This window comes from Cetorhinus maximus, chromosome 7, assembly GCF_964194155.1.
Source record: "Cetorhinus maximus chromosome 7, sCetMax3.hap1.1, whole genome shotgun sequence".
Classification (NCBI taxonomy): Eukaryota; Metazoa; Chordata; class Chondrichthyes; order Lamniformes; family Cetorhinidae; genus Cetorhinus; species Cetorhinus maximus.
Window position 1 is genome coordinate 44,450,334 of NC_135885.1, and position 25,047 is coordinate 44,475,380.

Here is a 25,047-nt window from a genome sequence, read left to right on the forward strand (position 1 = left end):
GAATTCACTCACAGCACGGCTGTCTGATGGGCATCGCACTGCTGAATCCTCACTTGGTTGAGCACTGCCAACCTCACTGTCAGGACAGGAATGGTCCAGATCATAGCCAGCCAGCTGGATGATGCTATTTTCAAAGTCTGTGAGGGCCTTGATGTCGGGCATTCCTCCAACAGTCTGCAACCTCTCCTTTTTGTTGTATGCCAGCTAGTCCTGCATGAAGCCAGATGGAGAAACTGTAAGCCATATAAATGCTGTGGCTACAAGAGCAGGTCAGATGCTAGGAATCCTGCGGCAAGTAACTCACCTCCTGACTCCCCAAAGCCTGTCCACCATCTACAAGGCACAAGTCAGGAGTGTGATGGAATGCTCTCCCCTTGCCTGGATGAGTATAGCAACAACACTCAAGAAGCTCGACACTATCCAGGAAAAAGCAGCCTGCTTGATTTGCACCCCTTCCACAAACACTCAATCCTACCACTGACAAACAATGGCAGCAGTGTGTACCATCTGCACAACGCACTGCAGAAACTCACTAAGACGCCTTAGGCAGCACCTTCCAAACCCACAACCACTACCATCTCGAAGGACAAGCGCAGCAGATACATGGGAACACCTCCACCTGGAAGTTACCCTCCAAGCCACTCGCCATCCTGACTTGGAAACATATTGCCGCTCCTTCACTGTCGCTGGGTCAAAATCCTGGAACTCCCTCCCTAACAGCACTGTGAGTGTACCTACACCACATGAACTGCAGAGGTTCGGGAAGGCAGCTCAGATGCATCAGGAATGGGACGATATGGTGCGAAAACCCATCATTGCGGCCGGCAGGTAAAACAACCATTTTCTTGCCTGCTACCGGACCTTGTGCAAATCTGGGACAATTCCACATTTAATTCTTGTCCACCAAATAATTGGTTTCTAAATACTTTTGCAACGATGCTGATAGGGAATATAGTCACCGTTGTGATGTAATCCTCGTGAATACTGGCAAAATCTTTCCTGGTGCACTCGTTCCATCTCTTCTTCCCCCATCCCAGAGATATTTAATCATGAGGAGTATTGAAAATGCAATTGTGGTGGGTACCCTGTCACAATCTCATTTTTTTTGTTATAGATTTGCAACTTTAACATGTAATCTTTGTGATATGAGCAATGTTATTTTAAAACTAAGCAAACTAAATTTGATTTATGTTAATACTGAGGGTGAGAGTAACTTGGCTCTTTCCAAATGGCCACAATTCAAATCAGTCCCTCTGCCCACATGCTTGGTGTCTTCCTGAGTAATTTATTGTCGAGTGGCTACGCTCAAGCTCCTGCTGATGTTGCAACAACCCCAGACCCAAATCTGTTCCCATGATCATTATAACAAACTAAAATGCAGTGTGCTTCCTCCCAGACCACGAGGTTGGCTCAATCAAGCTTTAATCATATCTTTTTATACTTCTTGCTTTCTCCCCATAAAAGAGACAAACAAAAAAGAGATACAGGAAATCTGGAAGGGGAAGAAAACACAAACGACACAAAAAAAGGGTGGGGTGGGCTAGAACGAGAGAAAGCGATGCATAGATCGGAAAAGGACAGTAAGGAGAATAGGGAAGGAAAGAGAAAGGGATATAGATACAAAGTCATGACAAACACAATGGACTGAATGGCTGTCTCCCGTGTTGTGAACTTCAAATGACAGTTAGAAAGACAGAAGGGAAGGGACAAGGGGGTCTTATTTTCCAGACTTGCCACTTACCGTACCCATAGGGTAGAACTTTTTGCTTGGCATGCAGGCGCACACCTGACCCACTCGAGCATGAAATAACACGTGATGACGTCGGGCAAGTGTCCTTGCGTCATTGCACATTTGTGTAATATTTCAGTTGCGCACACGAGAGTCAGAAGCACGCCTGCCGACAATTAATAGTAGTAATTACCAGATTTTTCGGTTACGGTTGGTGGACAGGCGAATGGGCCAGACGGACTTTGTATTTTTCAGGAAACCTCATCCATGGGCAGGATGAGGTTTCCTATGTTAATTTTTAAAAATGGACAGAATTTATCATCCATATGTTCTGGTGGCTCATTCTGATGCGTGGGCATTTTTACCTGTTTTTTTAAATCTTCATTTTTTGCATTTAAATTCTTCAGCTCCGTGAAGCAGGAAGCTTTCTGCCTTCAGGGAACTTTCATTCCGCACTCCCACACGCCAACTTCAGCGCTCGCCCTCCTCCCAGCTGCACCCCTGCAGCGCTGAGCCTTTCAGTGCACCTTTCGCGCAAGCTGGCTGTTAATTGGCCAGCCAGCATGAAATCGCGGTTGGGGGCCCGTTCCCCGGCCTCTCCTGGGCCCCTGCCGAACTAAAATTCCTGCCCGTAGTTACAGATGTTGTACAAGGCTGGGGTTTTCGAGCTGCCAATTAGATTTCAATTTTTATTTTACACATTTTTAACCCAGATTGATCTAGTGTGCAAAGAAACGGGGGCTTAAAATGAAATAAGATACTGTAGATGTCAGCCTATAAGGCGACTTATGAAGCCTCGAAGAATCTCTTCAAAAATGGGGATCGACTTATACGCCAGGTATCAAAGTGCACTGCTGGCATGGGTTTGTGCGGTTCCCCATTTTCAAACGTTATCGGCATCTGACGCGAAGAGCGGGCATTTCTTAAACTCCCAGCATCTTCACATCGTAGCCCGTATCCCCTGCTTGATCCCTTGCGTCCAGTTTTAAGGTACCGGCAAGTAAAACATGTATTTGTGGGGTAAAAATTACTAATGCGAATCTAGCATGTCCTGGCTGTAAAGGTGGGGTTGAGTTATACGCCGAGTATGTGCAAAAACATGATTTTTGGGGCTGAAAAAAGTTGGGTTGTCTGGCATGAGGGGTCGACTTATATGGCGCATTTATGATAGATTATTCTCTCTAACTAAATTAAGTGTTCTTAAATGTGTACAGCACAATAAACTGCAAGCCCACTGCCAGACAGAATTGCAATATGGGCAACATCATTTTTTGACCTTGCAAGGTCATGAGAAGTAAAGAGAGACAAGGACAAGGAAATCAGTAAAGCTCTATTTTATGACAAAACAAACAGGCGTCTTTAGTATTTTATTGCATTGTATGCAATTTCTTTTGTTAGAAATTGCCAGCAAGCCATACCCGCCACACCAAAAATCAACTCGGGAGTAAGTTACTATTCTAACCTGCATTAGAATCCAGGTGATATAAAGAAACATAACTCCTTCATTCAAAAAGGGAGACAGAAAACAGGAAACTACAGGCAAGTTAGCTTAACATCTGTCTTAGGGAAAATGTGAGAAGCTAATATTAAAGACGTTATAGCAGGGCACCTAAGAAAATTCAAGGGAATCAGGCAGAGTCAACGTGGTTTTGTGGAAAGGGAAATCATGTTTAACCAATTTATTGGAGTTCTCTGAAGAAGTAACATGTGCTGTGGATAAAGAGGAACCGGTGGATGTACTGTATTTAGATTTCCAGAAGGCATTTGATAAAGTGCCACATGAGGTTGCAGAAAATCAAAGCCAATGGTATAGGAGTAACATATTGGCATGGATAGAAGATTGGTGAGCTAACAGGAAACAGAGTAGGCATAAATGGGTTATTATCTAATTGGCAAGATATAACATGTGGTGTGCCACAGGGATCAGTGATGTGGCCTCAATTTTTTACAATTTATACAAATGACTTGGATGAAGGGGCCAAAGGTATGGTTGCTAAATTTGATGACACAAAGATAGGTTGGAAAGTAAGTTATGAAGAGGACATTAGGAGGCTACAAAGGGACATAGATAGGTTAAGTGAGTGGGCAAAAATCTGGCAAATAAGAGTATAATGTGGGAGAATGTGAAATTGCCCATTTTGGCAGGAAGAATAATTTTTTTTTATCTAAATGGTGAGAGAATGCAGGGGGATCTGGGTGTCCGAGTGCATGAATTGCAAAAGGTTAGTATGCAGGTATAGCAAGTAATTAGGAAAGCTAACTGAATATTATCATTTACGGCAAGGGGAAGTGAATACAAAAATAGAAAGGTTATGCCTCAGTTATACAGGGCACTGGTGAGACCGCATCTGGAGTACTGTGTACAGTATTGGTCTCCTTATTTAAGAATGTAAATGCGTTGGAAGTAGTTCAGAGAAGGTTTACTAGACTAATACCTGAATAGGCGAGTTGTCTTATGTGGAAAGGTTGGATAGGCTAGGCTGGTATCCACTGGAGTTTAGGAGAGTAAGACGCCACTTGATTGAAACATATGAGATTCTGAAGGGTCTTGACAGGGGGATGTGGAATAGATGGGCAACCCCTTATTTTTAAACAGCGACCCCTAGTTCCAGATTCTCCCTTTTGTGGGAGAATCCACAACTCAGGGTCACTGTTTAAAAATAAGGGTCACCCATTTAGACAGAGATGAAGAGAATTCTTTTCTCAGAGTGCCGTGAATCTTTGGAACTCTCTTCCTCATAAGGCAGTGGAAGCAGAGGGTCGTGAATCTTTGGAACCCCTCTTCCTCATAAGGCAGTGGAAGCAAAGGTAGATATTTTAAGGCAAAGGTAGATATCCTTGATAAGCAAGGGTGTGAAAGGTTATTGGGGGTAGACGGGAATGTGGAGTTGAGGTTACAATCAGGTCAGCCATGATCTTACTGAATGGCGGAGCAAACTTGAGGGCCCAAATGGCCTACTCCTGCTCCTAATTTGTATGTTCATCTGAATCTTCCATCTGATATTGAAGACGTACACATATAAAATTCTTATCCCAGATCAGGTAATTATTTAATCTTAGATGAATTTAGCTGTTATACAATTAAAAAGATTTGAAGTAGTTCAGTGGATATTACTCACTTTTCTTATCAGAAGATCCACTGAAGTCTATTCCACCAAGTCCTTCAGTAGCTGTAGAGGTTGGGGCAGCTGTAGATACTCCAAGATTCAATCCCAGTGATTGACCAAGTCCTAAATTTTAGAAAATCATTTAATTATTACTGTCAAAGCTTATAACTGTTCAATTATGAAAGCTTCAAAAATTGTGAATTACATCCAAAAACACAAAATGAAACATGCTACCCGAATCTGATCTGTGCTTCCCACTATTTTGGCCACCCGATAGCTACTGTAAGATACTAATCACCATGAGGAAACAATTCTAGTTACAATACTTCTGCATCTATCTTACCACACTCTCATCGCTGTATTTAATGCCTCTGTCCTTAGCAGATTCCCGACTCTCTTCTACCCTGGTCATTGACCTGGTATGACTCCCATTTTTGGTCCATTAAGTCCAAAGGGTACTAACTTCAAATGTATACGGCACACAACTGGCTTTCCCAGCTAGCTCTACCAAAACTGCTCATTACTCCAGGACTATCCTGGAATGCCAGAATAACCTTGGGCTTCTTGGCTCCACAATCAATGATCTGTTTAAACATCTCTTCCCTGCCCCTTTCATCCTCCCCTCAAACAACAAACTCAAGCAGCTCATGGGCTTTGCCATTAAAGATTGAAACTATCCAGTCAGCTGCCTCTAACACATCTCTCCCTTCTCGTTGCTTACCAAACCAAGTTACCCTCCCCAGCCTCCCTCAAGCACTGAACTTGCAGCTTTCTTTGGTTTCTCTTCTATTAACTCTGTCTTCTCCAAGCTCATCCATGAAATCCATCTCCTACTCCCTTGATCCCCCTTCCACAGGGGACAGCAACTCTCTGGTATCTCTCAACAGGGCACCAATCTTCACACCCATGTTTCTACACAATGACTGCCAATAAATTATTTGAGAAAGAGGCAGACCATGTAGCTAAACCTAGCCCCAAGTTCCACTAACATTGGCATAAACACACTTTCAGTAAAGCCACCAGTGGCTATGAGCAGAAAATACACAAGCATCAACATGACTCTCCCATCAAATCTAGTTCAGTGTCACAACATCCCATACATTTACCATTAAGCCATGGTCTATAACATTCTACTTTAATATTCCAAAATGAAAGAACGAGCTTGTATTTATATTGTGCCTTATTTGGGTTTCAGGACACCCCAAAGGGCTTCAATAACTAATTAATTACTTTTGAATTGCAGTCACTTGATGTTAATACATTCTGAAGCCAGTTGGTAAAGTAGGAAACAGACACCAATCTTTTACTTAATATTAAGTTTATTTACAGAATCCAACAGTACAAAATGTCTACCTCCTCCCAACCAACATAGTGTCCCAGAAGTCTCTCTTTATTTGCTCATTTGAAGGAGTCTGTTTATACGTGCTCAAGGTACTTCAATCAATCAATCCCCTCCATCTGTATACCCTTAACAATACAATTAACATGCTATTAATGCTTCAGATGAGGGAAATTTTCAGCCAATTTTCACGTGGTCCCATAAGGAGTAAATGAAATGAATGACCAGTTAATTTGTTTTTGATAGTGCTGGTTGAGCAACAGCTCTGGCCAGGAAATTAGGAGGACTACCTACTCTTCAAATAGTGCCCTGTAATCTTTCATATCCATCACCTTGGGAAATGCGGCACTGTCTCGATCCAACAAGCAACAACTCTGCCTTGCATTTATACAGCACCTATGCACATGTAAGCAGTAAAACAATCCAAGGTACTTCACAGGAGAGCTATCAAACAAGATCTGACACCAATCTATATAAGGAGATATTATGGCAGCTGACCAAAAATGTAGGTCCTAAGGAATGTCTTAAAGGAGAAGAACTGGGTAGAGAGGCAGAGGGGAGCAGGGAGGGAATGGTTACCAGTGATGGCCGAAATAAAGTTGACAGGGCGCGTGAGACCAGAATTGAAGGAGCCCACGGATCTCCAAGGTTTGTATTAAAAGCACAAATTTCATATCTTTGGAACAGATTTCCAAACTGTGGATTCTAATTAACTTTATATCCCATCTCTCTGAACAAAGTTGAAAATGACTCAATAGTTTCTATAAATTCATATTTTCAACTACAACTGATTATATTTGACAAGTAAAACATACACACACAAAAGCTCTGTCAAACTATTATTGCATACTGACCTGCAGCGGAGGTGCTTGCACCCTGAAAGAGGCCACCTCCTAAACCAGTCAAAGTCCCTCCCAATGTTAGGCCTGTTGGTATTGATGCAGTGGATGTGGGTGCTCCACCTAAATTTAATGCAAATCCTGTAGAGCCTGCAAAGGACAAGTTATTGCTAAATTTAGAAGGAAAACATGTAAAAATAACCAAAAATTGGTTTTCACAATGACTATTTTTTCAAAGCCAATTACTTGTGAACATCTCTAATCATGCAAAAGCAAAATTTCATCCAAACTGTCAGCAGCAATCTATTAAGTTTATGACTTAAATTTATGTTGGCCCAGATCTTCCGATCAGTGGTGATGCCACAGCAACTGCTGCTGACCACAATTAAAAGTGCGCCCTTAACATTTTTTGTCCTTCCAGCCAAGCCTCCTGTCCAGATTGAGGAACGATGCAAAGGGATTCAGCAGGGGTACTGGCGAGAAGAAGTGGTGAGTTCACACCCCCTTCTGATATCACCAGCTCAGGGAACTCCCCTTAAGGTCAGCATACTTGTAGTGTTTTTCTTCAAGTTCTTAAGCTTTATTTAACTACTTCTAGTGTTTAAGACATTTAATTGTTGATGAGTTTATGGTTTGGGGGGGAGGTGGTGGTGGTAGATGAGCATTTTCAGACGGGGCGGGGCCGGAGGAGAGCATTAGAAAGGGTGTGGAGGCAGTCTTTTTTTTAGGCTTTTCCTGTACAGCTCCTGCTGGACAGGCTAAATATCTAGGTAAGTTTGCAGCATCAAGCCCAAATCTCTGACACTATGGTCAGTGTCAATGACACTCTTAGAGGAATCTGGGCAACATAATTCTACCCACTGGAAGTTTGCTGATTAAGTATCACGCGAGCATATAGGTCGGGACTTCCTCCAGGTCCTAATGTGCAATGGCCAAATTCTTAACATATGCTGCTGTTGCCTTTGGAAGGACTGGGCCATTGCTTTTTAAAAATAACCTTTTCCACAATCTATAAATTTTTGTGCCATACGACGCAAACAAATGAACAGATAATTGAAAACTATGGCAAGCCACCCAATATGGAATTATGTGATAATTGGGATAGCTGCATTCTAACTAGAATGCACACTGCCACGATAATCAGTGGTAAAGTTGTTCCAGTTGCCAAGTCCAATAGGTCATTAAATACGTGTTTGGTCAGGATTATATGCAAACAGACCAGCTGAACAATTGTTGCTACCTGGTATAGAGTCATGAAAGCATCATTTTACTTTATGTAACGTGTCTGGATTGTTGAAGGTGACCTAGTAGCACTATTTCCAACTGACACTGGTGAAAGAACCTGTAATTGTTATTACATTAACACCAAGAGAATCAGTTGCAACAAGTGGAATTGCTTTTCTTTAAGCATTTTTACAGCCTACCTTTGTACAGAGAAGGAAGGCACATTAAGGAGTCTATTATTTTTGGAATGTAATGCTTGTAAAATTTTGTTTTATGAAGTTCAAACTTCAGTTAATTGTGAACTGATTGAAACTGCCTACCAATAAAAGCTCCAATAAATTGATCAAAATTTGTCTAAATTACGCAACTAACATGTGTATACTGCATTGTGTGTGGTTTATATGGCTAGTTTATGATATTTATGTATTTTTACAGTTTCATATGTTCCAAAATATTACCTTATTTGAAACATTTCAACACCCAATATAAAATTTGTGCAAAATATGCACCGTAGATATCCTGACTTCTTTCTAGAAACATTTTACCAGCAAAAATAATGTACTGGTATAGATAGTCTAGTAGGAGTCGATTTTTTTTTATAAAGCACTCAACCGGGGGAGGCGAAGGAGGAACAAGAGATGCAGCGTACATTCAATGGAAACCGAAGTGTGAACAGAAGCTCGGTGACCAGGAAGAACGAAGTTCAAAATCTAAAAACTTTTACCTGCTGTAGACGTTGGCAGTACAGATGAAAGGCACAGTCCTCCTGCCGTAGAAGGTGCAATAGGCATTGCAAAGGGTGTTGCTGAACCAGCTGGTTTGTTGAATCCTAAACTAAAACCAGTTGAAGTTGTAGTTGCAGGTGCTCCTTGAAAATGAATTGAATAAAGCCCAGGTTTAAGTACAGCAAATGTTACAATACATTAGGATGGCCAGATTACAAATGATCTGTCACATTTAATGAAAGAAATATACTGAAGACATTTACGAAAATAATTTCTTAACCAGCTTATCATTTTGCCATTTGATTAAACTCACCCAAAGTTAGTCCTGTAGATGCTGCTGTTGTAGTCCCTGTAATTTAAAACAAATGTCACACAGCAGAAGTAATCTTTTGTTCTCCCTAATCTGAAGATACGAAAATCAATCCACTGTCACCCAGACAGGTCAGATAATCTAGCACAGACCAAAAGTGGAATGTGAAGTCTTCCAATCTGTATGGTTCAGCAACCAATGATTATTTTAAGGTTCAACTCCTCAGTTATGCTTTTCTTTCAATACCATGATATAATAATTCACAGAGGATTTTACCTACAGAGGTATTAAATATAAAACAAGGTGGTAATGAAGATTTGTACAGGGCCTTGATTTGACTTCAGCACAGTGCTTGCACTCAGATTTAGGAATCCCCATTATAGACAGTTATAATAATATTATAACATTACTATATAACATTGAAGTTACAGAAAGGGTAGAATGTAGAATCATTAGGGAAAAGAGGATTTAGTTATTGTGGAAATTTCAAAAACTGGGGTTGTATTACTGAAGTGAAGAAAGTTACAGGGTAATGTTGCTTTTCAGAAGATAAAAAGCTGAAAGATTATTTCCACTTGTCAATGATCTGAGAACATGGAGTTATACATTTAGGATTAATACTAAAGCATAATGATGGACGTTAGAAGAAGTTGTTTTCATGTGGAGAGCTACCATAATATGGAATGCATTACAAGGATTAGTTACTGAAACCAAACAATCAAATATTTAAGAGGACATAAGGAAAACCATTCCAGGAAGGAAGATATTAAAGGTTGTGGGCAACAAAGAGGGGGAGATTTGAGTAAACAGTTACAATGTGGACTAAAAGCAGAAAATGCTTCAAATACTCAGTTCAGACAGCATCTCTGGAGAATCAGGTTAACATGGCAGATTAATGACTTTATATCAAAACATGCAAAGGCTCCATTCCCTTTCCCCAATCTCTTTTGCAATGGTTCAGATAATGCTACTTTCCACACCAAAGTTTCTGAAATGTTCTCCTGGTTCCTCTCAGCTAGGGTTCTGCTCCACCGTGGCCCTTGATTGTTCCCATCCATTTCCCTACTTCCACCCTCACCTACTCCTTCCTCTCAAAGTCATGATTAGGTTCCCTTGTCCTCACTTTTCACTCCTCCAGCCTCAGCAGTTGACATATCATTCCCCTGCCATTTCCAACAAAATCACAAACAGATCTTGCCCTCTCTTTTCCTTTCAGCATTATGAAGGGGTTCCCACCATGGCAACCTAATACATTCTTCCATTACCACATCTCCTCCTTCCCAGCTACTATTTTCTGAAGTTGCAAGGAACAAAGACCTGTCTTATCACTTCTTCCCATATTACCATCTTGGACCCCAACCACTCTGCTCAGGTGAGAGCTCATGAATAAAAAGCTCAGATGTAATGTCATCAATCTGAAACGTTAACCCTAAATTCCTCTCTCCACAGTTGCTGCCTGACTGGCTGAGTGTTTCCATTATTATTCTTGTTTTTATTTTAGAATTCCAGAACCTGCAGTAATTTTGCTTCCCATTTGGTTCCAAATGACATGATGAGCCAAATGGCCTCCGATTCGACTCAAATTTCTTGGATCACAAGATGAAATCTGCTTTCATCTTCCAGGATGTGCAATTTCAGAATGCATGTTAGTCCATCTACTGGTTTCTTCTTTGAGTCCAATGTCCTGGCTTTAAACACTGTGCCCTGCAAACTATCCAGCTATGGAAGAAATTCTCAAGCAAAATTGACATTTGGTTTTTAGTGAGAGTAGGCTGTTTGAAGGCAGAACATGAACAGAGTAGTAGGATAGATAAATTCACAGTCAGCAAAGGTTTCTAGACTTATTTTTGAATAAAACCCATCTACAGGTTCTGAACAACACTATTGCTGTAGCATGCATCTGCCACATTAGTGATAACCTTGTTAGTCCTATTTCTGTGGTATAGGAATTCCATGAGAAATACAGATGAGCATAAATTTGGGGTCAAAAGTTACAATAAAAATTCTAACTTACCTGTTGTGGTAGCACCAAACGAGAATCCAGTAGCTTGCTTCTGCCCAAACAATCCACCCCCAAGGCCCCCAAATGTTGATGCAGTTGTGGTTGTGGTTGCAGCTGTGGTACCGAGATTTCCAAAGCTAAATCCTCCTGTACCACCAGGGTTGCTATAATAAAATGGGAGGGTAAACTGTTATTCATCAGGAGACCAACTACTTTTGTGAACATCCAACACATTTCTCTACATCCAGTTTATATTTGTGTTATAAATAACCTTCTGGCGGTAAGCATTTCAACAACCGTTTGCAGTATGGACTAGAAAAAAATCAGCTCCACCTCCTGGTTTTAGTAATTCAGATCAAGTTTGAGAGAAACAAGTGGAGTAAATGTTTTTCGTTGGCCCTACCACCAGCCTCTGAATTCTAAAACTGACAAGATATTTCCCAAACATATAAAGCATTAATGGATATTAACATACCACCATGGCATTTTATGACACAACTTATATAAATTACAGAAGATGCAAGACAAGAAAAATAATAGATCATGTAGCAAAAAGCTGCAAATGCCGAGAATCTGAAACAAAACCAGAAAATGTCAGAAATATACAGGTCAGTGTGCTTCTATTGTCAGAAAGGACAGGTTATCATTTCAGGAAGAACCCTTCTTCAGATGTGAAAAATCAATGATAAACAAACATCAGAAGAAATAAAAATTTAAAAACTATTCAAATGAGAGGAAGCTAATAGGTGGCCTGCAACCTGCTTAAACAAAATGTAAGACATTGTTCAATTATATAAAAGAACAATAATTCAGTAGTACAGAATTTGAGTATTGCTGAATAAAGACATTTTGTTGAAGCTTTTCGTCTCGCATTCATCAGGATAGTCACAAGAACACAAACGTCAGGGGAAGCAATGCTATACTGAAAAATTGCTGGTTCTTTCCTCAGGACAATGCCTTGACCAGAGTCAAACTGCCTGGTTTAAATTTCAAATAATGCTTGGCAGTTAACTGTCAGTCACCATTAATTGGTGCGCTACCCATGGCACGCTACCAGAGTCCACTTGCCAACCAATCAGCACTCTCTTCTCATAGTATAAAGTTGTTGCTTCCCTTTACATTGGTATTCTTGTGACTGTCCTGATGAGTGCAAGTCAAAAAACTTCGACAAAATGTCTTTTGTCAGCAATATAAAAGTACAATGCAGACAGGAAGGCATTAAGGAAACAAAGGAACATGGAAATAGCCAAGAAAATGAAAAGCACACACAAAACGGGCAGAAAGAAGAAAATGGTTCAAGGTGGAAGGGAGTTATAAAGAAGAACGAGAAATTAAAACCTAATGAAAACAATGAATCTGTTATCTTCTCTGAATTAGCAAAATGTTAGTATGGTAACTAAAAGGTAGCCATTAATTGAGACATCTTTTATAAATAATTATTTTGTAAAAAACTTATTCACTTAAATTGCTAATATTCGTGACAACCTGCATTTACGTTACATTACTCAGCCCCAAATACATTCTCTAGATGCAATGTAAAAGAAAATCTATCGTTGGACACCAGTTGTGGGTGTAATTCAGGTAGATACTGCACAACCAATCCACACAAGCATGTGGCCATCTTTATGCTTTACTGAAATTCTAGTGACAATATTGCACTCCTTTGAAAATCATCAGTATACCAATAGGCTTGCAACTGTGACAGTCTTCTTCCAGTACAGAGTAACAAGGGAATCAAAAGTCTTCCATAGGCATATAAATAGCAAAAGGTAGTAAGAGAGTAGGGCTGATTAGAGACCAAAAAGTGAATTTACACAGAGCATAGCCAAGGTACTAAATGAACACTTTGCATCTATTTTTAACCAAGGAAAACGATGCTACCGAGGCAATGGTGAAAAAGGAGGTAACTCAGATACTAGAAGGGTTTCAAATTCATACGGTGGTGGTATTGATAAGACATCAGGACCAGATCAGATGCATCCAAGAATATTGAGGGAAGAGAGAGTGGAAATCGGGGAGGCACTGGCCATAATTTTTCAGTCTTTCTTAGACTCGGGGGTGCTGCCAGAGAACTGGAGAATTGCAAACATTACACTCTTATTCAAAAAAATGGTTGTTTAAAAAAAAGCCCAGCAACTACAGGCCAGTCAAACTTTGGTGTTGGGGAAGCTTCTAGAAACAATAATCCAGAACAAAATTAATAGCTACATGGACAAATGCAGGTTCATTAAGGAATGCCAGCATGGATTTCTTAAAGGAAAATAGAGTCTAACTACCTCACTGGAGTATTTTGAAGAGGTAACAGAGAGGGTTATGAGGGCAATGCTGTTGATGTGGTGTATGTGCGCTTCCAAAAAGCATTTGATACAATGTCACACGACAAACTTGTGAGCAAAGTTATAGATCATGGAATAAAAGGGACAATAGCAACATGGATACAAAATTGGCCAAGTGACAGGAAACAGTAGTGGTTAATGGATGTTTTGTCAGGCTGGAGGAAGGTTTGTAGTGGAGTTCCCCAGGGGTCAGCATTGAGACTCTTGCTTTTCCTGATATATATTAAAGACCTAGACCATTGGGTAGAGGACACAATTTCAAAGCTTGCGGATGATACAAAACTTGGAAGCACTGTAAACTGAGAGGAAGATAGCGCAGAACTTCCAAAGGACATAGGCAAGTTGGTGGAATGGGCAGACAGGTGGCAGCTGAAATTCAATGTGGAGAAATGTGAAGTGATTCATTTTGGTAGGAAGGACATGGAGACACAATATAAAATAAAGGGTTCAACGCTAAAGGGGGTGCAGGAGCAGAGGGGCCTGGATGTAGATGTACATAAGTCACTGAAGGTGGAGGACAGGTTGAGGGAGAAGTTAATAAAGCATACAGTATCCTGGGCTTTATTAATAGGGGCATAGAGTATAAGAGCAAGGAGGTTATGTTGAACTTGTATAAGACACTAGTTCGGTCTCAGCTGGAGTATTGCATCCAGTTCTGGGTGCCACACTTTAGGCAAAATGTGAACGCATTAGGGAGTGTGCAGAAAAGGTTCACAAGAATGGTTCCAAGAATGAGAAACCTCAGGTATGAAGATAGATTGGAGAAGTTAGGACTGTTTTCCTTAGAGAAGGCTGAGAGGATATTTGATAGAAGTATTCAAAATCATGAGGGGTCAGGACAGATTAGATAGGGGAAAACCATTCCTCTTAGTGAAAGAATTGACAACAAAAAGGCACAGATTTAAAAGTAATTGGCAGCGTGGTTAAGATCTAGAAAACACTATCCGAGAATGTAGTAGAGGCAGATTCAATCAAGGCATTCTAGAGGGAATTAGACCGTTATCTGGAAAGGAAGAACGCACAGGGTTACAGGGAGAAGGCGGGGAAATGGCACTAGGTGAATTGCTCTTTCGGAGAGCTGGTGCTGATACAATAGGCAAAATGGCCTCCTTCTGTGCTGTAACAATTGTGTGAATTCTGTGATTCTATGAATACTCAATGGAGCACACATCAGTGAACAGGACATAGGAGACTACTTAAACACACTTGCAACCAATGAGCCAAAAAAGCTAGACTTCAGATTATAGCTATATTCCAACCATTTAGTTCATGAAAAAAAATCATCTCCACTCTAATTCGAATAATTCAGATAATATATTCAGAAGTGTTTTGCAACAGCTGAAGCTCTCCACATTACTAAATCGGTAATACACAAAATATAAAGAATTGTGATGTTACATTATATTTTTCTTTAAATGTATTGTTCTTGGGATTGGGGAATTCTGACAAAGCCACATTTATTGCTCATTATTTAACACCCAAGGTGGAGGTAGATGCCCTTGACATCTAGGAGAGCCCTAGTAAAAAGCAGGACTATCGGAATTAACAGGAAAATCCTCCAGCTCTACAGTCATACTGGTCAAACAGAACAATGGTCATTGCTAACAGAGGCCAATCACTGCAATCCAAGTCATGCTGCAGCAGTTTAAAGGAAACGCATTCAGTCCAACCATCTTCAACTGCTTAATCTCTAACCTTTCCTTTGACGCAAGGTCAGGAGTGGGTCTGTTGGTAGATGATTCTGCAGTATTCAGCTCCATGCACAACTCCCCCAATAATTAAGCAACAGTCGGTGATAGCCTTCAGCAGGAGCTGGACAACATCCAATCTAGAGCTGGCACCACACAAGTGGAAGGCCACCCCCAAAAGCAAATGTCCAACCAACCACTATCCTCCAACTTCCAATATTGTCCTACCACCCCACACCCCACACCATTCCGCACCTCAACCACCACCATCAGTATCCCAGAGGTTACCAATGACCAGAGCTTAAGTGGGATAGCTAGGTCAACACATGGTTACATGAGCAGAACAGAGACTGATTACCAGGAGTCTGAATAAGAGAGCAGGAATGAGCAAATAGCATCAGAAAAGTGGGATTTGATTAACAGAAACCTTGAGCGCTAGAGGATGAACAAATAGAACAAGGACAACATGGAGGAAACCTAGACAAACAAAAGCAAAAAGCTAAGAGGAAGCCAACTATCATTACCACATATTTACTATCAGTGATTCAGAGTCCTGCCAAGCAAGCACAGGTCAGTCACAATCTGATCTGCAGCCAATGAGATTGCTCGGAAAACAAAGCAACATGATGCAGACTGACCAACAATACAGGTTAAAACTGTTATAACAATTTAAGAGAATACATCCTTGCTGGCCAATGAAAAGTGGTGAGTGTTCATAGGGATCACATGATCACAATTGGTTAATAACATTAGTCAAATTAAACTGGTTTTATCATGTATTTTCTTTGAAATTTTAAGATTGAAGGTCATTATCTGGAAAAAAAAAGCATTAGTCCATGATACTCACCAATATCTATTATTTCCACTTGTATACATTACTTACATAAATCTTGCAGTTTCATTTTATTTAAAATTCTTTATTCAAATTATCACCATATTTCAAAGCTGGCAGAACTCTTCAAGGAAGCACTTTTTATATAACTTGTAAAAGCCTAGTTAGGCCACGAACAACATTTGTTTTACAATTACATTGCTTCTGATCAAACGTCATCAACCTGAAAGATTTACTCTGTTTCTCTCTCTGGATGCTGCCTAACCTGCTGATTTTATTTTACAAATCCATGTTGGCTCTCTCTAATCAGTTTAAATTTCTCTAAGTGCTTAGCCACTCTGTCCTCAATTACAGATTCCAATTAACTTCTTCACAACAGACAGTATAACAGTTCTATGATTTCCTGATTTTTTGCTCTCACTTTTCTTTAATAATGGAGTTACATTTTCAATTTCTCAATCTAAAAGAGTCAATTACTGAAATGAGAGCACTTTTAGAAGATTATATAACTCACATTTATAAAGCATCATTAATGAAGGCACTTCACAGAGGGATAGGAAAAAATATATACTGAGCCAAAGAAGGAAAGATTAAGTGGGACAGCCAAAAGCTTAGTCAAAGAGGCAAGTTTAAAGAAGCATCTTAAAAGAGGAGATGGAGGTGCTGAGTTTTAAGAAGACTGGACTATTGCAATGCTCTCCTGGCTCTTGGGTCATCTCTCATCTTCTAACTTCCATAAACCAGAGCTCATCCAAAACTGCTGCCTGTATCCTAACTCGCACCAAGTCTTGCTCACCTATCACCTGTTAGGTGATCTGCTGACCTACACATCTCCTGGACCACCAACACTGATTTTAAATTCTCATTTTTGAGTTCAAAACCCTCCATAGCCTCATCCCTTCCTGTCTTTATAACCTCCTCCTGCCCGACAACACAGTTCTACGATCCTCCAACTCTGGCCTCTTGTGCATCCCACATTCCCTTTACCCCCATCATCGGTGGCTATGCCATCAGCCCTAAACTCTAATTTGCTATTTAAATCTCTCTACCCAACTCTCCTCAAAATTAAACCCTTTTGGGGGAGATGGTGGCAGAGTGGTAATTTTCAAATCCTGCCATGGCAGCTGGTAATAATATTAAATTAAATGAAATTAATAAAACCTGGAATTGAAAACTAATCTCAGTTACTATCATTGATGGTCATAAAAACCCACCTGGTTCACCAATGTCCTTTAAGGAAGGAAATCTACCATCTTTACTGGTCTGGCCTACATGTGACACCAGATCCACAGTAATATGACTGACTCTTAACTGCCCTCTGAACTGGCTTAGCAAGCCACTCAGTTCAAGGGCAACTAGGGATGGACAAATGTTGGTTAGCCAGCAATTCCCACATCCCATGAAAGAGAACATTAAAAAAAAGCACAAACCTTTTGTCACCCATCTGAATACTTTCTTCTTTAGCTCAAGTGTCAGATTTTGTTAGACTACACTACTGTAAAGCACATTGGGGCATTTTCCTATGACAAAGTGCTACATAAATCCAAGTTGTTATTCAAATTCCTGTGTGTACATAAAAATGTAGATTTTACACTTAAATTTGAATAAATGTGACATCTATTTTAAAAGATACACAATAAAAACTTCCAAAAAAACATATGTACAATCATAGATGCTTGATCCTGCTTGTGCATTCACATTTGCTTCTTGTATATCTTTTCTTTGATGTTTATTAATCTAGTTTGTTCAGTCTAGTGAAAGAGGATTTGCACAAAGCTAGATGCAAGAGCAAAGCTAGAGGTTTACAAGTCACTTGAATTTCTGGATAAAATTACTATATTTTTTAAATAATTCAACACTTTTTTAAAAAAATGACAATACTCATGGAACAACCTTATTCCATTTTGGGTGTTCAGTTTGCCAGCAGCAAGCAGCATATTGGAAAAATAGGTCGTCTGTTATGACATAATAAAGTCCACACAGGAGGACTGGTAATTTATAGTAAGCCATTTCTTCTAGTGTTTTGGGATTCTGAAACCAATAATGCCAATCAAAGAATATAAATCATTGAAGAAAACTATGGAATAGACTAGATAAGGAATAAAATCCAAATCCCAAAGTTGTTTCAAATGCTGAAACTATATAGCAGCATCGGCAGTAAAAAGATGCTTGGCATACATTATAAACATTAGATTTTCTCTTTAGTGGGTGAGTGGTTTACTATGTACTTGCAACATGTTCTGTTTTTGTATCAGGTTGTTAACATTTGTGTTTCTTTTCTTACTCCAGCATGCTATGCGCTAAGATAAATTCCATTTTTTCATTTGTTTTAAAACGGCAGGACAGAATCTTTGCAAATGCATAAAAAATCCACACCAACAAATTTAAATGACAAATCTATATACTTTAGGAAGGTGTTGTAGGGTGGCCGAGTTGTACTATTAATGATAGCGTTCATCTGCAGCCACTTCGTGGGTGGAAACTTTAAGCATATTTACAATATAAGCGACAGCAACTACACGTGTGCTTTCAACTCCAACTCTACACTGACTGCTGAGGTAGCCTGCGCTGCTACTCCTATTGGTTACTACAGATCATGTGATCATGCCTAACAAGTATTATTCTTAAAAAGATACATTACACACTAAATAAAACCATAATTACTACATTCCTCACCCTTTAATTCAGCTATACATATTATAGTTATAGTACATATTTTTCAAGGCAACATAACATTTACACTGGGTGAGGAATTTACAAGTTCAGTCTTTCTGGTGGTTTCCTGGTACGTGTGGAATGTCGCAGCTCCACGATTTCAGATGTTTTGTCAGGAGCCTGGAGCCTCCTTTTTCAGAGTTGCCTAAACATCAGGTGCTTCAGTGGGCACTTACAGCTCTGTATAGTCAACTCTTACAGGAACATCAGACATGTCAGTCATTGAATGTCCAACAGGAAACGGCGGTCATGGTCACTGGTGGAACCAAATCTTGGTGATTTGCCTCTCCCTTCCTTAAGTGGTCCACATGTTTATGGATGATCCGGTCTTCCACCTCCAGGTGGTAAGATAGAGGTCCAATCACTGCATTTATTTCACCTGGTAACCACTTTGGCCCTTCCCCAAAGTTTTTCACGTATACCTGCTCTCCCACGGTAAATTTCCTCTCGTGACTATGTCACTTGCGTCTACTTTTCTGGCTTCCCTGACTCCTTTCCATCTTCCTCTCTAAACTCGGCATTATTAAGCTCAATCTCGTCTTGAGACAGCATTTCAACAATAACTCCGCAGGCGTGACACCTGTTGTTGTGTGAGGGGTAGTCCAGTAATGAAAAAGAAAGCATGCTAGCTTGGTTGCCAAGGAAGCGTCAGGTACTTCATTATGCCTGTCTTGAATGTTTGAACCGCCCTTTCAGCCAGTCCATCTGAGGAAGGGTGGCACGGTGCAGTTTTCACGAGTGATACTGTTGAGGCTGATAAACAGTTGAAACTCAACACTCATAAATGCCATGCCATTATCAGAAAAAACTACTTCTGGTAGACCGTGAATAGCAAACTCTAGACGTAGTTTCTCAATTGTAGCGGCCGACGTTGCTGACTTCACCTCATATATGTCCAACCATTCTGAATGGGCATCAACAATGAGCAGAAACATTGTTCCCAGGAAAGGTCCAACGTAGTCAATGTGTAACCGCACCCAGGGTCTACCTGGCCACTTCCATGGGTGTAACAGAGCTGTTGCTGTCAAATTTTGCAGCTGCTGACATTGCACACAGTGCTTTACTAAACTCTCTATTTCTCCACCCATCCCATGCCTCCATAGGTAGCTGCATGCTATGGTCTTCATTTGGGAAATTCCTGGATGGGCATTGTGTAGTTCAATTAAAAGTGGCTCCCTCACCTTTGGAGGAATTAACACTTGTGCTCCCCACAATAAGATGCCATCCTGGCTGGCTATTTCATGTCTTCTGTTAAAGTATGGTTTCACTTCGTCAGATACAGGCTCCTGTGACCAACCATGTAGCACTTGTTCACGTACCTGAGACAAGTCTGGGTCCCGACTTGTCTTGTCTGATTTGTCAAGTGCATACCAGCAAGGAATCTAAGAAATTTAACAGTAAAACAAGTTCCTGTGGAACTGGGATGTGCTCATCATTTTCTTGTAAAGGCAAGCGACTAAGGGCATCAGCGTTTGTGATTTGATTGCCAGGCCTATGCATGAAAGTGTACTCTGCCAGAATTAAAGGCCATCGTTGTATTCTTGCTGAGGCTATGGGTGGTATGGCCTTGTCCTCACTAAACAATCCTAGTAATGGTTTGTGGTCTGAAACGATTGTAAAATGACAGCCGTGTGCGTGCTGGTGAAATTTCTTGGCACCGAAGATGATGGGCAGGCCTTCTATTTCTATCTGGTGAGTATCCCTTCTCCCTTCTGGTGAGCGGTCTTGATGCTTAACCTATTGGCCGATCTGTGCCATCGTCCATTCTATGAGAGAGCACAGCTCCTACTCCAGAGAGAGATGCATCACGTCAGCACCAATTTTTTCGTCTGGTCATAATGCACTAATAGATTGGACAAGTGCAACAATTGTTTCGCCTTCATGAAAGCTTCCTTCTGGGGCGCCTCTTACAACCAACATTGGTTCTCTGAGTGGAGAATGCAGGGGGACCAGCACTGTAGACAAATTGGGTAAGAACTGCCCATAATAGTTGATCATTCCTACTGTTAATAAAGTAGGAATGATTTGAGCTCTGAGGCGTTCTTTGTCGCAGGTGCCTCTCTTATGGCTCTCACTTCCTCCTCAACTGAGTGGAGGCCCTGCAAATCTACCCGGTGACCCAAATGGATTGCCTCCCTCGCTTGGAACATGCTCTTTTTTTTAAGATGCACTCCAGCTTGCAAGAAACATTTTAAGACATCTTTTAAGTTTACCAAATGCTCTTTTTCAGTGAATCCTGTCACCAATACATCATCTAAATAAACTGCAACCTGGGGCAGTCCCTGCAGTAAGCTTTCCATTGTTCTCTGAAAGATGGCACAACTGGAGGAGACACTAAAAGGCAGTTGTGTATATTGGTACAACCCTTTGTGGGTATTAATTGTCATGAATTCCTGGGAGGCATCATCCAAAACTAGTCATTGGTAAGCATGACTCACGTCAAGCTTTGTGTACATTGTCCCTCCAGCCAGCTTGTATACAGGTGTTCAGTTTTTGGGGTGCCTGTTCTGCTTAGCTACTTTATTAACATTCAGTTTGTAGTCTCCACAAATTTGGACGCTTTGGTCAGGTTTAAGGGCAGGGACCATGGGTGCTGCCCATTCTGAGAACTGAACAGGTTGTATAATGCCCAGTTTCTCTAGTCTGTTCAGTTCAATGTCGACTATTTCTAACAGGGCATATGGCACCAGTCTCATATTCATGGAGCGAGGGGTTGCTTCCGGATCCACATGAATCTTGACATGCAGGCCCTGGATTTTCCCCAGTTTGTCCTTGAAGATGGTGGCATACTTTCTAAGTAGCTCTGGTTTTCACACTTGCTCTCAATTGGAAAATTTCAGGCCATTCTAACTTAATCTCCTTTAACCAATTTTACCACAGGAGGCTTGGCCCTTCACCTGCTACCACCATCAAAGGTAGATAAAAGCAAAATATTGCAGATGCTGGAAATCTAGAACAAAAACAAAAAGACCTGGAAAAACTCAGCAGGTCTGACAGATTCTGCGGAGAGGGATACAGTTGACGTTTCGAGTCCGTATGACCATCAATGGTAGCTTTGCCGATTGGCTTCCATAACGGACGGTTACTCTGCTTATGCCTTTTACTTGAATGGCTTCACCCGTACATGTTTTTAGCTTCACAGCTGTTTCTTCTAAACTTAATTGATGTTCACCATTGTTCAAATATCTGAAGGCACGTTCCCCAATTAATGTAGTGGAAGCTCCCGTGTCCACTTCCATTTTAAACGGGTTTGCCATTTACTTGCACTGTGACAAATACTGGTTCTGTCTTTTCAACTTTCAGTTTAAACAACGAGTAAATGTCTGAATTTGTTGTTTCAGGCTCTTCTACATTGTAGATTTCATTGGGCTTCTTTATTTACAAGTCTGCTTGAATCTTTCCTTGCACTGTCTCATTATATGTCCATTTCTGTGACAATAGCAGCATTCAATTTTTTTTAAACTGCCAATCGCGAAAAGACTGCTTGTTTTCACCTCTATTAAAGTTATTCTTCGATTTTGCTGCTAAGTTATTTTTCTTTATTCTTCGGCCAGCTTTCCCACTTCTCGGCAGAGTCTCATTTTTTTCCGCCTCTTTCTGCTGAGGTTTCCTGCCCAATGGAGGGTGGTGCCATTTTGGTTACTCTGTATTGCTTTTGAATCTCTTACTGCGCTTTCCATGGCCAGCGCTATCTCTAGCACCTTCTTGAAATCCAGATTCACTTCAGAATCTTCTTTCACACCACATACTAAATCATCTCAGAGCATGTCGTTCAGAGTTGTACCAAACTCTCAATGTTCTGTTAGCTGCTTCAAATTTGCCACGTAGTACACAATTGTCTCACCCAGAGCTCTATTTTGCAAATGAACATTGAATCTATGCACCATGACTGAGGACTTGAGTTGAAGTGACCCTTCATGAGGTCCACCAATTCATCAAAATTCTTCAAATCTGGAGCACGGGGTGCCTTCAAATCAAGCTGTAGGTTTTGCTCCCATAAGTACTTAATATGATCACTCGCCTCTTCCCAAGTAATCTTGTTCACTTGAAAAAAGAATGTGAGGCATTCTATGTATTGAGACCAATCATCTGTGGCTGGTCCAAAAGGATCATTCTCCCAAATTGTGGCATTTTGAGAGGGGATAACTTCTTCAGTTCTAATGGAACTTGCTCTTACAATCACTGGGCGAGGTACAGTGCCAATTTCTTTCTAACTTGATTTCTTCCGTTCAATTCCGTTTTATCCTCATTGCCAGTTTGTTGTAGGGTGGCCGAGTTGTACTATTAATGATAGAGTCGATCTACAGACACTTCTTGGGTGGAAACATTAAGTTTATTTACAATATACTCAGCAACTACACATGTGCTTTCCACTCCAACTCCATCTCTAACTGCTGAGATAGCCTGCGCTACTCTCCTATTGGTTATTACAGATCATGTGATCTTGCCTAACAAGTATTATTCTTAAAGGTACTTTACACACTAAATGAAGCCATAATTATTACAGAAGGATGTGAAGGCATTGGAAGAGGGTGCAGAAAAGATTTACAAAAGAGTGGTTCCCTGGGGATGAGACACTTCAGTTACGTGGTTAGATTGGTAAAGCTGGGGTTGTTCTCCTTAGAGAAGCAAAGATTGACAGGAAATTTGATAAGAGGCTTTCAAAATCATGAGGGATCTGGCCAGAATAAATAGGCAGAAATCTTCCCCATTGGCAGAAGGATCGAGAACCAGAGGACACAAGTTGTTGGCCAAAGAACTAGAGGTGACAGAAGGAAAACACATTTATAAATAACGAGCGGTTAGGATCTGGAATGTACCCCTGAGAGAATAATGGAGGCAGATCGTGACTTTCAAAGGGAACTGGAAAATTATTTGTCCGAAAAAAATTGCAGAGGGAAATACGGGAGAGTAGACTAGTTGCGTTGTTCTGGTAAAGAGCCGGCAAGAATAGGAGGTCGAATGACCTCCTTCTCTGCTGTAGCCATTGTATGATTCTTTTCTCCATCTGCCATGCCTCATTAGAAACTTAATACATGGGAGTAGTGTGGTGTGTCAGCTCACAATACATACAACATTTTAAATGAAAGTAAAACTCAGTGTGGAGATAAGATAATTTTAAAACTGACCATCAATACCTAGCGTGTGCTTACTTATTGGAATAAGTCGTGGTGTTTAATTTCCCTGTCAAATACACGCGTAAGTTAATTTGGTTACTCAGATACCACAAGTTTGCTTTCAGCCTCAACCCGCCAATTCCCTGTTATAATAAAACAGAACAAAGCCTGTACCGGATCTGCATCGCCATCAGTTACCTGGAAGCTCCGAGGGCGAAGCCACCGGTGTTACCGGCCGCAGTACCGAACCCAAATCCAGTTGTCATCCTGTATTTATTGACGAGTTGAAGCTGAAACGTGGCCTTGATTTCCCCAGCAGTCCGGGCGGCGCCGCTTTCTCCCGGTTACAGCAGGACTCGAGAGCCGCAGGCCTCCCTCCCACAGAGAGGAAATAAAATCCAATCAGCGAAAACCGCTTAAAGGACAAAATATCTGCAAACTAACAACCGGATAGAGTTCGCCGTCAAAACGGGAGAAATTAATCGGACACACGAGTCGCCGATCACTCCTTTTAAATGAATCATTGATTCCGCGGGTTTCCTGCAGCTCGGATCAGGCGGAGCGGAAGTTACTGCCGAGGCATGTCGGGATACTGGAGGACTGGGGTGGTGGAGGGGGGAGGGGCCGGCCCTTAAGTGGGAGCGGATACTACTGGACATGAAGGGGGCGGGACTGTGACATAGGGCCTTGTGAGGGGTCAATGTGAAGGATGACCTTTTGGGGTCGAAGACACTGGAGGACCATTTGTGGGGAAACACAGTGCAGGACCAGTTAGGGGGATGTGGGTAAAACTAGTGCACTGTTCTGAACGCTGCAGGAGAATATAATCAAGGTGTTGGAGAACAACATCCTGAAGGACTAGTCGTTGTGGTATGGAGGAACATAATGGAGGACTGATGAGGGTGGCAGGGTTTTTTAGCCGTGGAGGGTGGGCGTGGTAGCACCAGACACTGCAAGACCACTTGGGTTGGTGGATTGGATTAGGGGAAAAAAACTGGAGGACTGGCCAGGCTGTCGAGAAGAGATTCTGGAGGACCAGTGAAGGTAAAGGAGGGGGAAGATACTGAAGGACCAGTCAGGGCGG

General features: G+C 41.1%; 1 protein-coding gene across 3 annotated transcripts in view; it reads right to left on the bottom strand.

Annotated features, from left to right (window-relative positions):
* Nucleotides 1-24,549, bottom strand: part of nup58 (nucleoporin 58) — a 69,171-nt gene extending 44,622 nt beyond the window's left edge. For all 3 annotated transcript variants that reach the window (XM_078545410.1, XM_078545409.1, XM_078545411.1), the window contains exons 1-6: nt 24,162-24,549; nt 11,288-11,439; nt 9,277-9,312; nt 8,963-9,106; nt 7,030-7,164; nt 4,849-4,959 (exon numbers count right to left, since the gene is read on the bottom strand). In XM_078545410.1, the coding sequence (XP_078401536.1) occupies nt 4,849-4,959; nt 7,030-7,164; nt 8,963-9,106; nt 9,277-9,312; nt 11,288-11,439; nt 24,162-24,229 (646 nt within the window). In that variant the 5' untranslated portion in view covers nt 24,230-24,549. The remainder of the gene's footprint in view (nt 1-4,848; nt 4,960-7,029; nt 7,165-8,962; nt 9,107-9,276; nt 9,313-11,287; nt 11,440-24,161) is intronic.
* Nucleotides 24,550-25,047: the final 498 nt, after the last annotated feature.